Below are 21,701 nucleotides of genomic sequence, written 5' to 3'. Positions count from 1 at the left end.
TTAATTTTCCTCGCTCCCTTTGTGCCATTGAATTGGCAATAAAATTGAATACGCTTTGCAAATAGCGCTCGGTTTAATTTTCAATTGCGAAATAATCACGGCGCATAACTTAAGTCCACTGTCAGCACGATGCGCAGGTATAATGCACGCATCCATTTGACTTATTAATTCACAAACACAAGACCAAAAGTTTAAACTTTCGAGCGCACTTATATTACAAATATTTGGAAGTGGCAAATATCAACAACATCGGATTTTATCACCGTCCAATCATTTATGGTGGATACTCAAGCCTTACAGAATGTACGATATGCAAATATTTAATAAGTAAATACGAAAGCTTGTTTATATTCACTGATCAATAAAGTTTTGTAATAGAGTTGATAACCAATAGGTCGCGAAATTAGACTTGACCAAGCAAAACGTAAGTATTTATTTATTTATTAACCCCGTATTAGGCTTTTACATAAGAATTATAAATTAAATTGAAAAAAATGGTAAAACATAAATAATTTTAAAAATAATGCATAAATTACAATAAACATTATTATTTCACTAACTATAAGGAACCCTTAAAAATTTATACATGTGTAATAAAACAAATTAAAAAGATATTTTGAATAAGTAAGCATATGCTATGCATAAATCATGATAACTCGTTATTTACATTGAAAAAAAAGTGCGGAACTAATTTGGCTTTAAAAAATTTAAATCGAAAATATTAGCGACATCTTTTAATTCTTTGCACAGTCTATGTATTCTCTCCATAACAGAATTGAATGCGAAGATGTTGATGTCAAATAATATCTTCTTTCTAGTATGGTTCGGAGTTACATGTAATAACAGCAATTTTATAGCGTTAGGGCGCGTTGTATGGCGCGTATCGTTGATTTAATCTTATGCAATAAAAGGAGATTTTATGCACTTGAAAGTGATGTCCGCATGTGTAGCGATAAAGGAACGAAAACTCTGCATGATCACCGATTTTGAATACATATTCGACATTGTTTAAAATTAGAAAACGAATCAATATATAGGTGATTTCATATTTGGCACAATTAATTGACCGCCAAATTTGTTTAGATCAGAGAGGTTCCCAAACTTTTTTGCCCCGTAGACCACTTGCAAATTTTTTTCCGTAGACCCCCTGCCTGCCGAATATTGAATTTTCCTAAAACTATTAACGTCCCATTTGAAGAAGATTCTCTTCCCTTGCTTGTCCAACAACCGGTTGGCGGCATAGTTCCTCTGTCTTTACATTGTGCAGACAGGGGCGCCCTTGTGAGGTATTACACCAAATGAAAATTGAGCAGGATAAGTAACGTGAATTTCTTTCTGTAGATGGCCCTACAGAACTGCCCCTTAAGTTCTTTTTTAGCGCTTATTCCGATCAGTTATTCTTGTCATATGATATCCGATTCTTCAACATTCCACTTCTACAGTCAAAATGTCCTCAAACTTAGGTTTGAAGACTGTGTGAAGTACATTTAAATGCTGAACGTCATTATTACCCTGGACGTTTTTCAAAAACAAGTTGGGAATCTAGGAAAATTCGGGGCTTCCGATGTGCAATGTTTTCTTCAATATATATACTGACGAGAAAAGGAACGTATAATTGTATTTATATACCTCAATAAACAACTTTACGAAATATAAAAATACAAATATCAAATAAGTAATTTCTCAGTCTATTATTCGGATCCGCTCCTGTGTACCCCCATTTGAACCTCGTGGACCACCAATTTTTTTTTCTCGCTGACATAGATCCCCAGCAAGCCGATATCAACCCCTGGGGGCTATATAGACTACTTTGGGAACCTCTGGTTTAGAGTAAGTTAGCCAATAATGCAGAGCCAAAGATTGTTATTAATATTAGAGTACATACTATGTAACGCCTCGACAACGTTTGAACAAAAATTGATCCGTGGTCTTTTCGACATGTGCCCACCCAGTCAAATATACTATCCTTGTAACTGTCTGTAATCTATAGTGAAGAATTTTAAAACTCTGTTCACTTCAGGCTAATTTGTTCAGTTTGTGAACAAACAGCTAATAACCGAAGAGTCAATTTGTTCAGTTTGTGAAAAAACAGCTAATAACCGAAAAGTCAATTTGTTCAGTTTGTGAACAAACAGCTTATAACCGAAAAGTCAATTTGTTCCGTTTGTGAACAAAAAGCTAATAACTGAAAAGTTAATTTGTTCAGTTTGTGAACAAACAGCTAATAACCGAAGATTCAATTTGTTCAGTTTGTGAATAAACAGCTGATAACCGAAGAGTCAATTTGTTCGCTTTTCGGAACAGCTCATATGGTCTCGTAGAAATTCTTGTATTCCCTGTATTGTCATGGTTAGAAATATGATCGTAATGGTGTCAGAAACAAACAAAACACACTAAGCTTTAATTTCAACCTTTTAACCAAAGGAGAATTAAATGTACACCTCTATGAGACCAAAGGTTTCGACAGCAACTTGAGAAAAAAAACTTATGAATCTTTGTGAACGTTTTAGTCATTATTTTTATATGAAGCGACAACAAAGTGAGTTGGCAGTAATATTTCTAATACATTTGTCTAATAAAATATGTGCTTTTTCCAATAATTTTAGTTTAGATGAACACGTAAGTTTAGACATTTTTTTGTTTTTGATTTTTTAAATTTTAATTATTTAAAAATTATCGGTCTTACTAATTAGATTCTTACACTCCCGTTCAAACTTGGTGTGGTAAAGCCGGCCTTAAGCCTGGTAAGACCGTTTTAATCACGCAAACGCTGCGGTAATAAGTTAAGTTTATCAATGTTCCGACCTTGCGCGTTGTGAAATATTTACACCGCGTTTTAGTAAGGGGGTGTATGTTTATTTCTAATAATAAAATTGAGAGCGTATTTAATCACCTTTAAAAATCACTTTTTAGTTTTCAATTTTAGTCAACGTGAAGGTTTAGGCCTGAGGGTTTATCATCAATAGAGAAGAGGTGACTTGTCGAATACGTACTCCGCAGAACATTGATGCATTAATTTAATGAGTATTAATAAAAGAACAGGCGTTCTTCTCGACTCCGTCAGTAAATATATAATATAGATAGAATCTAGTTTTCTTACCTATCTAATCTGAGCGGATAAGTGCACGCCACGCAACTGAACGCGCCCGGGCCGGAGCACGAGCGGCACGCCTCGTGGCACGTCCGACACAGCTGTGTGGGCGTGTCGTAGTACTGAGAGCCCAGGCACTCCATGCACAGGCCTCCGTCTAGCATGAAGTGTGGTGGGCACGACGTGCATTTCAGCGGACCCTCGCCTGCAACAAAATAACACATTAGAAACATATTTTATTAAGGGAACACGTTTCAACGGTACATTAAGTACAACACAACCAGAAATGTGCAAAATGGGTACCCAAAACCATTTGAAATGCAAAATGGAAATGGGTCAAAACTTTTCCATTTGAAAATGTAAAATGCAAAATGGTTTTTAGAAAAGCATTTCAAATGCAAAATGCAAAATACCTATTTTCAAAATGCATTGAAAATGCAAAATGGTTTCTCAGGTCAAAGAATTAAAATAATTATAGAATTTTTAAACAGTTTTGTCATTTAATAATGTACATCAATGTAGAACAAACATATTACATGATGGTAAATCAAAAAATGCCACGACTACGGATTATGAACCACAAAAAACTTGCGTGGGACAAATGTTGCCAACGTAAAAACATAGAAACTGCTATTTAACATTTAATATTACAGCGTCATGCCCCCATGTTCAGTATTTGAATCAGAATTTTTTGTAATGGAATCACTCAATTGCCAGGGCTTCTACCAGGGAGCAACTTGACAAATGTAAATTATCTCTCATAGCGAGGTTGAGGACCGACTAATATTTGGGGCTTATGAAAAAAAGATGAGTGGAGATAGTAGGAAGAATGTTGCAAAAAAGCATTTAAAATGAAAATGCATTGAGAAAAGCATTTAAAATGCAAAATGCAAAAAGGTTTTTAGAAAAGCATTTAAAATGCAAAATGGAAAATACCCATTTTGCATTTTGCATTTCCATTTGAAATAAAGTACATCTCTGAACACAACCATTTGAATCGATAGACCAGCCAATCAGGGAAAGGGGTATAAACCAAGTTCGAGGAGCGTGGGAGACCTGACCGTCTTCCTTTCTGTGAATTGTCAATACATGAATCTGACAGTATACAGGCAACGCACATTGTAACACCATTTTAAGGTCGTCGAAAATAAAATCTAGAATTACAAGTCCTTTATGCACAAATTGGCGCGGAAATTGCTGGCTGCGTAAAAAACTTACCAACAAATCCCAAATCGGATAAACAAAAGTTCGGGTTCGCTTCAAAAATTGAATATTTAGTTAGAGAATTTTACAACTGTTTTATAATTTAACAATCTCACTCATTTTTAGCGTCGCTACGCAAGGCGGTTTGTTTAAACGAATATTCAGATCCTACGTAGAAAAGTCTCAAAATTTACTACGCTGCAAACCTTTGTAAGACAAAAAGTAAGCTTTAGCGACCTTTATTTTTCTGCGCACGGACTGGTTAACTCAATTTATGTTTTTCAGCGGTCAATGTACGACTGATCTCGTAGTTTATTCAAAGCATTCTCGAAACCTCTTGGAGCCAAATATATGGTCACATTATTTGCCTTTTGCTCGTCGAAATGATAATCGTGTTAGGGCAAATCTATCAATTTTGATGTCTATGGATATACGTCCTATTAAGAGAACTTGCAAAATTATATTGGGATGTTAAGAACATGAACACTTCAAAATTTTGGTGAAAATATAGTTTGTAAGGAAAAAATACTATGATGATATTCAATCTCCAACAAGAGGAAAACAGAAAAATATTGAAATAATGAAATAATAAGTATTGCAGAATTTGTGTTCAAGTGCACAGAGTAGGTAGTATTTATTATTGGATCTCGTTGGAAGCACCGTGAAACGGATAAACTCAAGTTCAATTCACAAGAGTCAATATGCTATCGAATGAGAAAATTTGTGCTAGTCCAAACAAATAAATAAAAAAATGAGTTTGCAGGATAAAAGTTGAAGTAGTGAATATTGGTCCACTCCTCGATGTATCCACTATATAGGTAATATGAATTTGTGTGCGGTTTATGTTCATGGGTTGAACCGAGAATAGCAAAATAGAAGTAAAAAATGATGTATGCAATTAGATTTAACCAATAGTTTAGCATAAAATGATATTATGAAGAAAATGAGCCATCTCTTCAGTCAGAGAGTTCCGACCCACCGACATACAAAACACTTTATTTTTAAGTAAATGAGATCATCCAACCAAGGGATAAACAGATGACTTCGAGTTTTAGAATATTTTGTGATTATCCCAAAAGAGTTCAATTGAATGGCTGGAGCCTATTTGCATAATTTGGGGAATGTTTTGAAGCGAAATAAATCGGTAAGAAAATATCACAGAGAAGAAAATGGCAGAATGCTTCGTCACTCACATAATGGTATTTTATTGGCTATTTTAAGCAAGGTTTCGTTTGCGAATGGTGGTTTTTATTCAGATAGGAAGCATTTTTTTGGATTTTACAGGGGCTTTACTTAAGGTAAGGAGAGTGTTCTGATGATCCAAGTGAACTGAATCATTGTCAACTAAATCATTGACAACTGAACCATTGACAACTGAACCATTGACAACTTATTCATTCATAACCGAATAATTAATAAGGACGGGTTGTTTCGGAGAATTTGAACAATTCATCAAATTTCAACGTTCATTTTCGGGTTCTGTGAAAGACTTATTCAAGTTCTGTTATTATATCATTGTAGGCTAGTTGCTTGACAAAACTGAAATAAAAACAGAACTTGAAAAAATCTTTCACAGAACTCGAAAATGAACGTTGAAATTTGATGAATTGTTCAAATTCTCCGAAACAACCCGTCCTAAGCGAATCATTGAAAATTGAACCATCGACAACTTATTCATTTACAACTGAATCATTGACAACTGAAGCATTGAAACATTTTTCATTTCTGAAAATTTCTCAAGTAGATACCTGTGCTTTTTAATTTTTATTCACTCTACGTATATTATGATAATTTTAACAACTTTAATTTTCTCTTTTTTCAGGAGCTTTGTCTTAAAAAAATGTAACACGTTCTATAAAATAAGAAGTCTAATTTATCATGTATTTTCTATGTTCAAGACTAATAATGAAAATCGATGAAATAACAACTTAATCATTGCCAACTTAATTATTGCCATTTTAATTACTGTCAACTTAATCATTGTCAACTTAATTAATGTCAATTGAATCGTTATCAACTGAATCATTGATAACTTAACCATTGATAACTGAATCATTGACAACTAGATAATCGTCAAGTGAATCATAGTCGACGTGTCAGCCGTTGTTTAGTGAAAACATAAACTTACCGTGGCAGTTTCTGCAATAATGATGGCACTTTTGACATCCGAAGTCTGACTTGAAGAAGCCTTCAGGGCACTCTGGATGGCACTCTCCGGCGGCTAACTGCCAGCCTGCGGGACAAGTCACGCACTGGTCGCGTCTTGGACCACTGTACGAGGAAAATTCATTGAGGTTAGGTAGGTTTAATAAACACGTATTTGATAACATTTTTAAGAAACGGTGCTTTTTAAAAAGGTAAGTGTACTCGTATGACTGCTGAAATCTTGATTTAATTATTTCTACTACCATCTTAGAGATTGAAAAAAAATTGTAGTAGGTACGGTGAGGGTTTTTTTTAATACAGACAAATTAATGTAAATTAAATTTAATATTATTGTATTTATTAAATACGAGAAATTTTTTATTAATTATGGTATTTTTTTAATATATTGTGACAGCTGTTTCGGCGTTCAAGGTTATTTTCAAACTGTAATAATAACATTATTAAATTTTATTTACAATAAATTTTCTTAAAATATAAATGGAGGTTTAAGAATTAAATACAAAAACAAACAATGTGGGTAACGGTAGGTAGGGACAAATGAAAGATGATTTGATGAATCACTGTCTTTATTATGTGGACAGATTAATTATGGTATTTTTTTAATATATTGTGACAGCTGTTTCGGCGTTCAAGGATATTTTCAAACTGTAATAATAACATTATTAAATTTTATTTACAATAAATTTTCTTAAAATATAAATGGAGGTTTAAGAATTAAATACGAAAACAAACAATGTGGGTAACGGTAGGTAGGGACAAATGAAAGATGAATTGATGAATCACTGTCTTTATTATGTGGACAGTGTAGTTGTGTTTTTGTATTGTAGCGGTAGCTACTAGAAGGTTATGGAACGTTGATACATGCGATCGCATCGCATTAAAACCTACTTGTAAGACGGCGAATGTACGCTGCCAGAATAATAGCGAAGCCGTCGACCTACCTACTTGCGACTGCCGGATTATTCTCGAAGGCATTTGCTCCATATAACGCCGCGCCGTCGAGGTGCCTCAGTCAGCTAGTCAGTACTATTCAATAATCTGTCCACAACTGAGACGGCTGGTCGGTCTGTCACGCGTGCCGACCCCCACGTCGCGCACAGCCTCCGCTCACCACCGCGTGCATTCCGCGCCGCGCTAGGCTACGACTCTCCACTGGGCCACGGGTACGTACAAGCGCTCCCGGCGTTGCACGCGCTGCGAGATCACCGCACTCACATCATCTGCCGACCAGGTTCACCGTACTTTCGGCTTACTTCTCACTGGATATTCAGAAGACTCATGGTTTCACCAGTGCGGAACATCACCTACAAGTCTGGTTTCCGCCCGCAATAACGTAGAGCCGACGTTATCACCACGACCACTTCACTTCATTCATCTCCACTTTATCTGGTGTCGATCTCCGACCTGAGCAATTCGCCGCTGACTACATCCACCGACGCGGTGTTGATATTCGGCCCGAGGAATTCACCATCGACTACATTCACCAACTACGTAAAGATGGGTCCGGAGTCATCTCGCAATTACACTAACTCTATAAACGCTGTGACCTCACAACTTCTTTCATTCGTTTCCTTACCACATCTCCAAAGTATCATAATGGGATGCATAACACGTAGATCACATCATGGTGGGATGTGGATGCAAAGACGAAGGTTTCTGGTGATGTTATATTTTGGTATGCATCATGATGGGGTGCATGTAGGTCATATCACAGCGGGACGTGGATGCGTGTTTGACGCGTGGTCGACAAAGACTTCATGATGATGTCGACCGGTGGTGGTTAAGGATTTTCCTGGTGATTTCTCCCATAGTGAGACGTGGTTCAGTCCTCGACTCCATATGAGCGGAGGCTGGACAGTGCGCTAGGCCGGAGACGCGAGTGGATCTCAAACGACGGTCGCAGTGAGTTGTTGAGAACTAGTTCGAAACTAGACTAACTATGAGCGCAATGGCGGCGTGTATATAGACGCGCGGTGCCTTGTAGAGCCGGAAAGTTCCAGAAACTGAATCGTTGGAGAACTGGTGTTTCCGCCTTGAGTCCCGAAGCCTCCAGGCCCTAATGTGCGCTGCCCATACTAGAAGTCTCGAACATTCCAGACTTCTACAAATAGCTCGTAATATTCTTGTAATGCGATGCTACATAACTATGATATTTTGCAGCAAGATAGGTAGACAGAATGAGCCTCAAACGCAGACCAATTTCTCGTGATATGGCTGACATGCAGTTTTCAAACCGCAAACGTAACAGCGCGGAGAAATACTAGTTATCTGTTTTGTCCTGATTACTTTGAACTTTCCGAGGTTCCCATTTGAAATGCTCACAATTTTGACATCGTTGAAGAATTCGCTGTCCAAACTTCCGTTTCATACATCATAGAGCAGAGAGAACAGTTCACTTCACGGACTTTAGTCTTACAGTCTTGTCGTTGAGAGCTCGGAGGTAATGTCTCTTTTCAACATTTTTTTTATAACAACGGGGCGTAATTGCATTTTTTTCATTTCTAAAAGGGAAACTAAAAACATGTCGATGTAATGATGTCTTAGGATGGATTGTTTCACAGGATTTAAATAACAAATGAAAAATTGAAAAAAAAGTTAAAAATTCAATTACTATAAAAGTTCTGTTCAAAAGTTGTTATATTTTCATCATGGGACGGTTGTTTCACAGAACTTGAATATGACTTTCACGTAACTTGAGTATCACTTTAAAATAAAAATTAGATAAATCGTTAAAATTCTATGAAACAAACTGTCCATATTATATTCGTTACCTTACTTCATCAGATTTTAAGTAATTTATTAGAAAACTATTTAATTTACTGAGATGTTTGATTTGATTATTATTTTAAATATTATATAATTTTTTTTATCTTCGTTTTTTTTAAATCGAGCTGTACTTAATAATTTCTATTGTAATGCCAATATTGACACAAATTATCTGCATCAACATTTTAATTTAGCTGTCCTTATTCTTCCTAATTGGACAGTTAAAGAATTGTAGTCAAATATATTTTCTGTTACACTAAATAAATAAATATGTTTTACTTACATTACTTATATTACCTACATATATTAAAGTAATAAAAAATACCCACCTTCTCAATCGTTTCGGCTATAGTAACATTATACGAAATGGCAACGGGATAAAAGAGAACAGTAAAAAAACAGAACATGATCAAATAATACGTAAGGTAAGGTTAGTTCAGGTAAGGTTATTTTTTTCCTTCATTTTTCTTATAAAGATGATCTGTTTTGTCACTGCTCTGTTTTGACATAGGACTATAAAAATTCTGTATTTACCCGCAAGTCTGGCAACTGAGATAGCACTTGGAGCATACGCCCCTGTCGCTGTAGTAACCAGGCGCGCAGGAAGCTCTGCATTCCCCGCTCTGGAGTTTCAGGCCCGGCGCGCACGCCGTGCAGTTCAGGCGCGACACGCACGCCGTGCAAGCGTGCAGGCACGGCGCGCACCTGGTGAAGAAAATAGTGTTCAGGAAATAGACGACCCAAATATTAGTATATTTTTAGGGTGCGAATAAAGGTCATAGGCATAAAAATCACTTGGAAAACGGACTCTAGAAACGCTTGATTTTAGCGCATAAGTGTTTATCTTAGCCATTATATTGTTTTTTCTTTGGATTTTTTTTTTTTTATTTCTACTCAAGTGAAACAATAGGAAAAGCTTTAATTTATCTGAGGCATATTTTTTAAATTCATAATGCAAACCCATTTTAGTAAAGCTTAATCCAAAAAAGTGATACACTTTCAGATACAAAAAAATACATTGCTATTATTTCTAAATGTTTTATTTAAGGAGCGATGTATTTTTAAACTAAGCGTTAGACGGTTATACAGATCTTTAAGTTTTCAACACAGAAAAGAAAAAAAAAGAAAATAAATAAGTGTAATATAGTGAAACGAATTAATCTCAGATAAATTGACAACCGATAATTTCCAGTGTTGAATATTGGCGATACACGGTGTCCGGTAATACTTAGTATAAGCGTGATTCTACATCACATTAGGAGTCGATGTTTTAGCAAAGTTTTATTTTTTATTTGAGCTTTCTTTTTCGAGAAAATAGAGTCCGATGAAAATCGGTTACTTTGGGATAAATGTCAGCCGTTTAGTGTCTTTTAAAATGCGCAGAAGCGAAGATCTGTCATCAAAAGGTTTTTTTTAATCCTTTAGTTACCGAAAAAATGAATAAAAAGTAAAAATCGAAATGCACAGATCGATTTTTTTTTAAATAGCCGGTAACCCGGGCGTTTATTGCAATAACATTATCATAATTACGAACATGAAAGTAACCCGCCTAACAAGAAATTTTCTAGTGAGGCGGGTTAGTATTAGTTTAGAATTAGTAAAAATTAGTTTTTTTTGGTTTCTCTATGTGCTGCAGTTTCATCATTTGACCGCTTGTACTATAAGTTTCCGGATACTGTGCACATTAATAATCTCACACTAAGTAAACTATTGGAGTAATTTCAACGTTAATTTTCACAAATGAGTTCAGTACCTAACCTAATACAGAGTGTCCGGGGTAAAGTGCGCTAACTTGTTGATACTAGGTGATCTTACCCACGGTCACCATGTACAATATCCATTCATTCATAGAACTCACCTTCCAGCTTCCTGGTAGGCTCCGATTCCGCATACGGCCACGCAAGTTCCATCTTGAAGAAGAAGCGGCGACGCACATGTGAGGCAGTTATTCTCTGTACCTCCATTGCACGTTTCACAGGTAGAGTGACAACCTCTACAGTGTCCATCGGAGTAGTATTCAGCTGTTGAAAATTAATAAATCAAGGTTATTGATTTTTCGAAACTTTCAAAATCATTAACACGAATTAAACATTCACACCGAAATAATGTGTATGAAAAAACTGACTGCTTGTCGTTGTCCGTGGTTGTAAACCAAAAAACTGACTGCTTGTCGTTGTCCGTGGTTGTAAACCAAAAAACTGACTGCTTGTCGTTGTCTGTGGTTGCAAACCAAAAAACTGACTGCTTGTCGTTGTCTGTGGTTGCAAACCAAAAAACTGACTGCTTGTCGTTGTCCGTGGTTGCAAACCAAAAAACTGACTGCTTGTCGTTGTCTGTGGTTGCAAATCAAAAAACTGACTGCTTGTCGTTGTCTGTGGTTGCAAACCAAAAAACTGACTGCTTGTCGTTGCCCATGGTTGCAAAAGAACAAAAAAAAACTAATAATTATTTTTATAAGCAATAATTGTTCGCCTGAAACACTCATCCACATTGAAAAAATCTCCTGATAAAAAATACATGACGCCAACGGGACTCGAACCCGTGTCCATTCGATTTCCGGTCGAAAGCTCTGACCACTGAGCTATGGGGGCTTATTTTTTACCCGAGAAAATATTCAATATATGCTAGTGTTTCATTCAACAATTACTGCTTTTTACATTTACAGCCCCCATAGCTCAGTGGTCAGAGCTTTCGACCGGAAATCGAATGGACACGGGTTCGAGTCCCGTTGGCGTCATGTATTTTTTATCAGGAGATTTTTTCAATGTGGATGAGTGTTTCAGGCGAACAATTATTGCTTATAAAAATAATTTTTATCCTTTGTGCTATGCATAAATAAAATCTTGTCTTTAAAAACATTAATTTATCAAAAAAATAATAAAAAAAAAACTATTCTTGCATTATAATAATTACTGTTCAGTACTGCTTTTAGTAGAAATATAAGCGGTGTATTGATTGGAAAAACTGACTAAAGTTTCTTCATATAAGAATCTTATTATCCTTTCAGATTTCATACATAATCCTATTGAAAAGGCCGTATTTTTGGTACAAATCTCCAAAGTCTCCTAAAACCTCTGACAAATTAGGTTTTTTCTTTTCACAAAGGCGGTCGATTTAACTGAAATTGAAATATTACTTTTATTTGACCTCCAGACAGTTTTATGAATAAAAATAAATCGTTAGAAAAAAAGGTGTTCGTACTTACAATCAAATCAACTTAAATCTATGAAGCGGCGTACATTCAACAGTGTAATATGTATCATTCCATCCACGTCCTTTTTTAAATAGGTCACTCAACGTAGGTACGTCCAATTTTTTATTCTTATTCAAAATACCGATATTATTTATCGTTAGTATTTCGTAAATATATTTAAAAAAATATATAGATACATTCAAAATAGAGAAAAAACTCACAGGATTTTATTTCGTCATTGTATACTTTAATGGCATATCTTGAATTTGATTTATATTTTAAGTATCTCGACTTGTTCATATAAAATTGACAAAATATGTTACCAAAAACCATTGAGTTTATAAATTTTATTTACTGTAATTAAAATATAGAAATGAATTACATTTATACATATATTTTATAAAAACATTATATTTAAGCGTATAAATTGGTCATGTGTACCTTATTAGAAAAAAGGAGTTCTTGTGCCTGATAAGGGAAACACGATTCTTATTTTGGTTGGTAATAAAAATATATTCTTTTTGGGTTTATTTGTAAATGTTTTCTATAAAATATTTACATTTGTAGGTTTTTTTTTAAAAATATTGCTTAATTTTATTTGTTTTTTTCCGGTGGATTCTTAACACAGTGCAATTCAGTAAGGAGATTATTGAAATTTTCTATGGCTTAGTAAATATTATAATGGTTTTACTATTGCGTTGTTTTATACATTGGTTTCCAATTTCATAAGTTTATTTGAATATTTCTGAAATAAGCAGCTAAAGTGCATAATGTATGGTGAGTGTATTTAATGGTAGATGGGTCAGGTATTGATTAAAGTGGGCCAAACCGTTAGAATTAGAAGGTAGATATTACCTTGATCACAATGAGAACTTCCTTCTGGTACACATTTGCCTTTCTTGTTTAGTATCCACTCCGGGTCGCATGTTTGACAGAGGGCGCTGTTACAAGTTGCACATCCCACCGGGCATCTGTTGGCATTCAAAGCATAATTTAATGCATTGAAATGATCACTTCAAATAACTATATCTGCTTATTAGGAAACAGTCATTATAAAAACACTCACGTGAGGCATTCTCGTCTCTTTTTATCAGCATAGTATCGGTCTGGGCAGGTTGAGAGACACTTTCCATCTAGAGAGTACTTTCCTGGTCTGCAGGAGATGCATTGGCTTTCCGAGGAACCGTTGCACGTCTCACAAGTGGCGTGGCAAGAGGCGCAACTGTTGAGAGAACATTATTAGAAAAAACACAATTGAAACATCAATACAATATAACCAACATAATGTCAATCTGTTTAACCAAGACCATCCAATATCAATGCCTAGATTTAGTCAAGATGGCAACTAATCGTGTTCAAACATCAATTTTATATTAAATATTCACGTATAATACAACTACCAATTATGAAAAATTAGAAAAAAGAATTACAAAGCGAAATTACACATTCGATCAAGATAGAGACCACAGTATTGAGTAATTTATATAGGAAGGTTATTTTTTACATAATCGCACAGAATCAATGTCATCTTCTGACTCCACATCATTTTCACATTATTGATTTTAACAATTCGTGAAATTCGGTCTTCGATGACAGTGGAATTTCGATTGGCTAGTGTTGAGAATGCGAAAATACACATTTATTTTTCAAATCAGGATTTTATAGAAGAGGCCTTACTTGTAATCTTCGGTCTCATAGGTGAAGGGTGGGCACGCCGCATAGCATTTATTTTCATGCATGACCAAATGGTGGTCGCAAGACAGGCACATGTCAGGTCGGTCCTGACAGGAGCCACAGTTCGCTGAGCACGGAACGCAAGTATTCTGATCGAAATCTGGAATAAAGAATAAAATTCAAGTAATCTGACATGTTAAAGGTTTGCCGTATAGGAATAGGGAATAATAAATGTCACTATTTATTTATTGAAAATACTCCGTTAAGCTACGTATGTACACTAACTCTCATAATATCCCTCAGGACACTGCTGTAGACAGACGGCCAGATCCGTGACGCGTAAGTGAGCCGGCGCGCACGTCAAGCACGAGTCCTGCCCGGCACCAGCACACGTCTCGCACGACTCGTGGCACGGCCAGCAGACGCCTCCTTGGTTGGGGAAACTTCTGGGAGGGCAGCGGCTGACACACGTACTAAAAAGGAAAGATTAATTAATTACATCTCAACAAAAATGTATACGATACAGTATGATAACTTCAAGGTTTTGAACTTACTTGTCGAGGCGATAGTGTTTGCAGGCCACACACTGCGTCGGGCCCTTTCCATAGCAACCTTGCTGGTCACATTCTGGGTCGCAACTATGAAGCACCATCTTGTTATTAGCATCAGACATGACATTTTCTCTTTGTGCAGTTGGAATATTGTGGCCATCCAAGGTGGCAACAACCTTGTCTATTTCAGACCCTGCTGCAGAGTAGACATTCTGATCATTTTGGAAGTTTGTATTGAAAGCGTAGAAGTAGTTTCCTTCTCCATTGCCAGATGGGGAGTGTAGACTTCCATCTGAGGCAGTGGGGAATGTTATGGGGATTGATGAGTGAATTCCGTTTACATTCTGTACCTGAGATGTCAATCTAACAGGATTGGTAGATGTTCCGTAGAAGATTAACTGCCACTTTCGCAGAAGCCCAGGTTGGTTAACATGACGATTTCCAGCATTTACAACCTGTAAGGTCCAACGTCCTTCAGCCTTTTCGCCCCAGAAGTGTACGCTTAGGAATGGCCATTCATCGTAGTTTGAGTTGACTACGTCTCTTGGCCTTTCGAATAGTAATGTGGACGTAGTTCCCATTGGCGATGTTAGTAGTATTCTCAAGTTTCCTCTTGGGAAGAACCTCAATGAAATCTTACACTGAACGTGTTCAAGGAAAAGAACTTCGTTGACCGTTCCACGGCATCCGTTGATATCCATATGAACAGACATGGTAAAGCCGTATGTTGTGTCGATGCTCATTTCTTCATTGATTTCTTGAGATTTGCAAATGTGCTGCGGGGGTACTGCGGTCCATTGTTCAGCTAAACTGACCATTGCTCCGGCGTCCATCAAACCGTAACCGAACTTGTGGCTAACTTTCCTTTTGACTCCGTTAACAATCCAGCCAGTTTCCTTTTCGAGTGGTGCGTATCTGGATGTCATAACAACTAGATACTGCATATCTCTCCAGGTGAGGTTTGGGTTGGCTTCGAGAGCTAGAGCGCATATCCCAGCAGCCAGGGGAGCAGATGCAGATGTTCCAGTATGTTCCACAGTGCAGATGTAGTCAGGCCTGAGTCTACCATCCATATCAACTGTTGCGATACTCTTATCGTGGCCTGGAGTTCCAGAACTGTACGTCGAGGCAAGGGTGGAAGAACATTCTTCCAAATACCAGGGTTTGTATCTGAAACAATTTTTTTTTTCGTTAGCCATGCATTTTTTTACCGAAAAAATATCCGAGAAGCTTCATTTATCTACTTTTTAAAGTTTCTAGCAAGTAGAAAAAGCATTAAGCATGGTGAAAATAAATTAAAACGACACGACGGGCCATATTGTAGAATAAACTTAAAATTATCTAACCAATACTGTGGAAAATGATCAGATAAATATTCCATATTTCCAGTACATTTGACAAGATAAAAGAGGGACCAGATGGTGTTATGGGCTTTCTCTAAAAGTTGTACGAGAAAGATAAAAGTTCGGACCCTAATAAAGTTTCAAAATAAAAAGGTGCTCCTCGAAGTAGAATTTATTCCCCTTCGAATTTTTTTACGCAAAGTGATGCCCAAATAAAGCGTTTATTATGAGGGAAAAACTCGCATAAGTTATTTAATTTAGGATTTTCTGATCAGTATCAGAAAATTCCAATTTGATATTGATTATGACCTCCATCAATAACCTTTAGGAGACCTTGGGCAATGGTCTACTCATTTGACTTCACTAGAATTCTACTTCAAGCCAGTGCACTGTTTTTAATTTATTTTTTATTTAATGTAATTGGGGTCTCATTCGAGCTGCATTGCGAAACGTGCTGCACTGATTTGTTTTTTCTTTTTATGGGCGTTATAAACTTGATTGGAGATTTTGGAAAACTTGAAATTATATAAATGATTTTACTTCCTTTGTTTGAATGGTGGAGGAAATATTTAAATCGAACATCAAGATACCTACGCCGGCCTTTTACCTGTAGGGGTAATTTATTGTCAAAATATCGAGTGTTGTTAAATCGTTGGTAATAGAATCCCGTCCTTAATAAAGGGCACAAAACTAGTAGCAGGACGAGAAGGCCTGAAGACTAGTATAGCATATTCCTAAGGCGGACCAATAATTTATGCATATCATATCCGAGGAGCGGATATAAAATCGCCACATCCCAAGATATAGCGATTTCAGCATTAAACATACTTTTAAATGCTGTTTGGAAACTTTCATCTTGATACTATAATAAAAATCCAGTTTGCATTCGTCATACTTAAAAAATCAAATGATGCCAATTTTTTTTAATACTTATAAAAACTTACCCTCCCTGAGTAGCACTCGAGATAGACAACGTAAAAATACTGTTCGTATATCCGTCACAGTTGCAGCTGTCCGTGTGTCTGCCTCCGTTTCCAGATGCCCATACGAAGATGGAGCCTTTGCCCTTGCGACCGCTGGTAACACCGTAGATGAAGGCTCTACGGGCTAGCGGACCGGGTCCATCCACGGTCTTTCCATCGTCTTCGGGGCCCCAGGAGGCGCTGTAGATGTCAATGTGGTCCGGGTTCAGGCCCAACGCGCGGGCTTCCACCGCATCGTTGACGGTACCGTCCAACATTCGGACTCCTGTCAAATAAATATGTTTAGTGAAATATGGATGAGTTGGTACCGAGAAAAGTGATCTAGTTTAAATTATTTGCAAAAAATCCAATCGCAAGACATTTCGCACCCAGTCTAAGACTTATGAAATGCCGAAAAATGGCATTCTGAAATAATTGGAATCAAAATTTCAATTTCGAGAAAGAAATTAAAGAAGACCTGTGGTATTTTCTGTGTTCAAATTATACAGTTTGTTTGTAAATGTGGTCGTTTTGAGCAGGTATTTAATAATCTTAGACTAGGGGTGAGATTTTCTAAATTTGAAGCAAGCGTTTGTAGATGTAGTAGTTTTGAGCAGGTATTTAAGAAAAAAACCTAAGAAAAATGGACCGAGTATGTTGAAAACCACCGAGAAGGTGCAAGGATTTAGAAGAAGCACCTTCAGTGTATAGATACCTAACTTTATTTCACAAGATTACAACCATATGAGAGGACAAAGAAGAATATAAAAAAGAGGAGGTTTATTATCTGTTATACAATCTATGCATTGAAAATCGATGGCATTATTTCTTTGGTTATAATTCAAAAATAACTTGACGGAATACACTCAAAAAATCTAAAAAAAAAACGTTTGAATTAAAACAATAATATTGCGGACAAAGAAATAGAAGGGATAAATCTAGAACAGAAAGAAACCAGACAGAAGTGTTACCAATTCAGAAAAGTCCGAACTATTTTTGGTACCTAAAAAAGTTGTTTATTTTTACAAAACTAGTATGGGAGATAACACACGCAAACGCACCCCTAATAAAGCATGCCCCAAAAGTTAGGCTTCTGAAAAAAGGAAACTAAACTGACCAACTTTCCAGAAGATATTTTATTAAAAGTTTAACAGAGTGAAAATGAGTTCAATGGCTCTTCAAAAATGAAGGCCATTTAGAGCACATTAATAACCCATTATAATTGAAAAAGAACCTGTTATCAATAATAAATATCACGTTATCATTAAAAAATAACCTGTTACTATTAATAAATGACACGTTATCATTTTTTTTATTTGCCGGCAACCCGGGCGTTTATTGAAATAACATTATGATATACAAACAAGTAAGTACCTAACCCGCTTTACTAGAAGATTTCTGTTCTGAGGCGGGTAATTAAGTATTACAAATTAATTATTTCAAATATTCAATTTTAGAAAACCTTTTTCCTGAAATTTTCAAACTCTAAATTCGATTGTGGTAATCTCCTGCATTTAATAAATTTAAAATTACCTACCTATACGAACAACTAGAGATATAACATATTTTTTTCTATTGGTGCCCTTTTTTACTCATTTAAAGTACGCTCTAGCGTGTTTAAATCGCACTTTATGGAACGCGCGTTTTTTAAAGTAACCATGGCAACATCAACAAATCAACAAAATGTGAAGTCTAAATGCTGCTTTGGTATTTAAATTATGAATGTTAGAACTCATTTTACAACACACAATAACTAGTAAAAACTGTGATGTCAACTATTAATCTTATGTGACAGATTGCAAATTAATGTTTGTGTTTTTCATTTCCATGACAACAAGATATTGTGATGTCACATTACGAATTCATTAATAGTTCTTATTTCCAAATTTTTAATAATAATATCAATATTTATGTTTTCAAAGTGTACCAATAAAAAAAATAGCGTAAAGTATTCGTGGATAACTGGTCTTTAAAACACTTTTTAAAAAAAATTTTCGAGCACTTGGCTACGCCGTCGTGCTCGAAAAATCGCGCGTGTTTTAAAGACTTGTTTATCTACTTATACTTTAATATACTATTTTTTGAATATACATCTCATTCCAAATATAGCCTGTATTCTTTGGCAAATTTAAAATACGCCAACCATTTCTACACAGTTTATAAATTGTTGTTAATAATAATTTAATACAATTTTATTAATATTACGGGTAGATTATCTATTTTTACGTCACTTGTTTATATTTTATGTCACTGTACTATTGTAACTCTGAATTTTTATTACTATTTTCGTTAAGATTTATTTCGTTAGATTACGATTTTCTGCATTGTCTGTAAAAGCCCTTTAGGTGTTTAAATAAAAATAATATTATCAAAAGAGGTTTATTCTTAAAAGTATTGCATTTAAATAAAGGATACAATTAACTGAAATATCTTCATAAAGTTTCTCGGAGGAAATAATAGCTTCAAATAATTGGCTTTGGTGTATTACTATTCCACTAATTGTAGGAGACGTCTGTCCCCCACACAGATCGACAGCGGCGTATGTACGCGCTTAACTCTTTCACACCCGATTTATTGTTTCCACATATATAAAATATGTAATGCTTGATAATACCTCAGAAAATTATTTGAAAATTTTTGAAATTTATATGTATATTTTTTTTTATGAAATTATTCTATGTTAATTTGGATTAAAATTGGATGTCGAGGGTATTTTTTAAATAGTAAGACAAAATAAACATAACACAAAAGTAATAAAAATAACTGTTTCATGTCTAAAATGCTTATTTACAATGTAGTGATAATTTATAAGGTGCAAACAAATAACATTTTAACTAAAATTCATTCGGAAATAAATAAATAATCCAGGATAATAAATCTTTAAAAATTCGCCATACTAGTAGAAAACATCTCCGTCACTACCAGTGTTAATTTGAATGAACATTGAAATTCATTTACAATATTCTGGCAAATGACTGTGAACAGTGAATTGAACTGATGTTATTATTATAGAACACATCTTACTGCATTAAAATATTTGTAATTCGCTTAGAAAATATTGATATCTCATCTTAAATTAAGTAATCAATGACAGCAAAAATTCGATGAAACTCACAATCAGCAGATGTCAAAATATTTATCGTTGTTGTGGCGGGAATAAAAATTTCAACCGAGCGGAAAAAATAGAAGCCACAGAAAAGACTACAAGCTATAAGAAAACAAAAACATAGCTTTTCTAAATCGCTACTGTTACGGTAAAAAAAAATCACAAAGTTCATGTTTATTTGAATTAACACTGGGGCTGAAAGGGTTAAGCGTGGGCAAAATAGATAATTAAGACTGTCGTAGCTGAAACAACCCTCGTCTTCAATTTCCCATAAAGACTCGACCGGTAAACTATCGTCTAAGATTTGTATACATACCACCTATGCTGGCGTTGTAAGCAACTCCAATCCCGCAGAAGAGGTTGAAAGCAACGGCTGCCACTTCCCCGGCGCACCTGGTCCCGTGCTTGTTGTCTCCGTTATCTTGGGGCATGGGGTCGCTATCATTGCCATTGATGTCCGTTGAGGCCGTGGGATCCTGGGAACAACGAAAACAATTAATTAGTTTACAGGGTTACATTAATACCACAATAAAAAACTAATTTTACAAAACACTGTTTAGGTAAGCTCTCGTTATTTAGTGTTAAAAATTATACAGTTTTCACGATAAACAGACAGAATAAATTAAACTTCACTCTTTTCTTCCTCGTACCGTTTCTTATTTGTGGTTTGCTGTCATTGTGACAATCTTCACCCAATAATAATAATAATAAGTAATTTTTTTTTTTTTTACTTTAAAAAGAAAGACAAACATTCCCAGGTTACGAATAACCCAACAATGTTTGAAAATCTCCTACTACCACCACAGAAAGCCGAAAATGTTGCTTGTGTTGTGATGGAGGACTTAGCCAGCCGAGGAATCGAACACGCGACGCTCGGGTGAGACCCAAGCGCTATGCCCACTCAACCACTGACCGGTCGAAGTGGTGGTAAGTGTTTTATTATATTTTTTTTGTGTAACAAATAGATATAATGATATCCTCACTGGGATCTCCCGTGCTGAGGATTTCATTTACATATTATGTATAATTTAATTATAAGGAAATTAATATTACATCAAAGTTACAAATAAATTTAATTATGAACAAATATCATGCAATATAATTTTTTTTTTTTTTAATAATTTTAAAATAAGTAAAATGTTTTTATATATATATATATATATATATATATATATATATATATATATATTGTTGGTTTGGTAATCATAAGATACTAGAATTAAAGGCGAAAAAATTCAATAGAGGCAGTTGTCTGTCTAGAACTCTTAACTACCAAGAAATACTCAACTAAATGATTGATTTGAGTTTTATTGAAGAAAGAGATAAAGTATTAATTTTTTTATATAATAAAACAATAATTTTATTTTTATTAAAATATACAGAAATAAAAATATTACAAATCAATAATTCTTCATCATTTAGAATAGATCTATTGCTAATTTTAATGATAATAGAAGCAATTACACCGCACAGAGTTTTGGCAACTGAGCGAAAAGAGACGACGAGTTACGAGGCTGGTTGAAAAAAGGGTTGTTCCGTGCAAGAGCGTCGTCCCATCTTGCAAAAGATGTTTCACATCAAAAAGATAAATCAAATATTTTTTCAAAATTACAACGTTTTAAGGTAGATTTCAAGTAAAAATGATA

General features: G+C 35.3%; 1 protein-coding gene across 1 annotated transcript in view; it reads right to left on the bottom strand.

The window, feature by feature from the left end:
* The window catches only part of Fur2 (furin-like protease 2), a 116,995-nt gene that overhangs the window by 17,001 nt on the left and 78,293 nt on the right, over positions 1–21,701 (bottom strand). The window contains exons 4-14 of the mRNA XM_089643730.1: positions 20,372–20,531; positions 16,932–17,235; positions 14,648–15,814; positions 14,379–14,566; positions 14,097–14,253; positions 13,486–13,641; positions 13,275–13,390; positions 11,085–11,247; positions 9,761–9,931; positions 6,423–6,565; positions 3,101–3,296 (exon numbers count right to left, since the gene is read on the bottom strand). Of these exons, the coding sequence (XP_089499856.1) occupies positions 3,101–3,296; positions 6,423–6,565; positions 9,761–9,931; positions 11,085–11,247; positions 13,275–13,390; positions 13,486–13,641; positions 14,097–14,253; positions 14,379–14,566; positions 14,648–15,814; positions 16,932–17,235; positions 20,372–20,531 (2,921 nt within the window). The remainder of the gene's footprint in view (positions 1–3,100; positions 3,297–6,422; positions 6,566–9,760; positions 9,932–11,084; positions 11,248–13,274; positions 13,391–13,485; positions 13,642–14,096; positions 14,254–14,378; positions 14,567–14,647; positions 15,815–16,931; positions 17,236–20,371; positions 20,532–21,701) is intronic.

This window comes from Hesperophylax consimilis, chromosome 2 (assembly GCF_061612785.1).
Source record: "Hesperophylax consimilis isolate HC1 chromosome 2, BYU_Hcon_1.0, whole genome shotgun sequence".
Lineage (NCBI taxonomy): Eukaryota > Metazoa > Arthropoda > Insecta > Trichoptera > Limnephilidae > Hesperophylax > Hesperophylax consimilis.
Note: the sequence above shows the minus strand (reverse complement) of the source record. Positions and strands in the feature narration are given on the sequence as shown.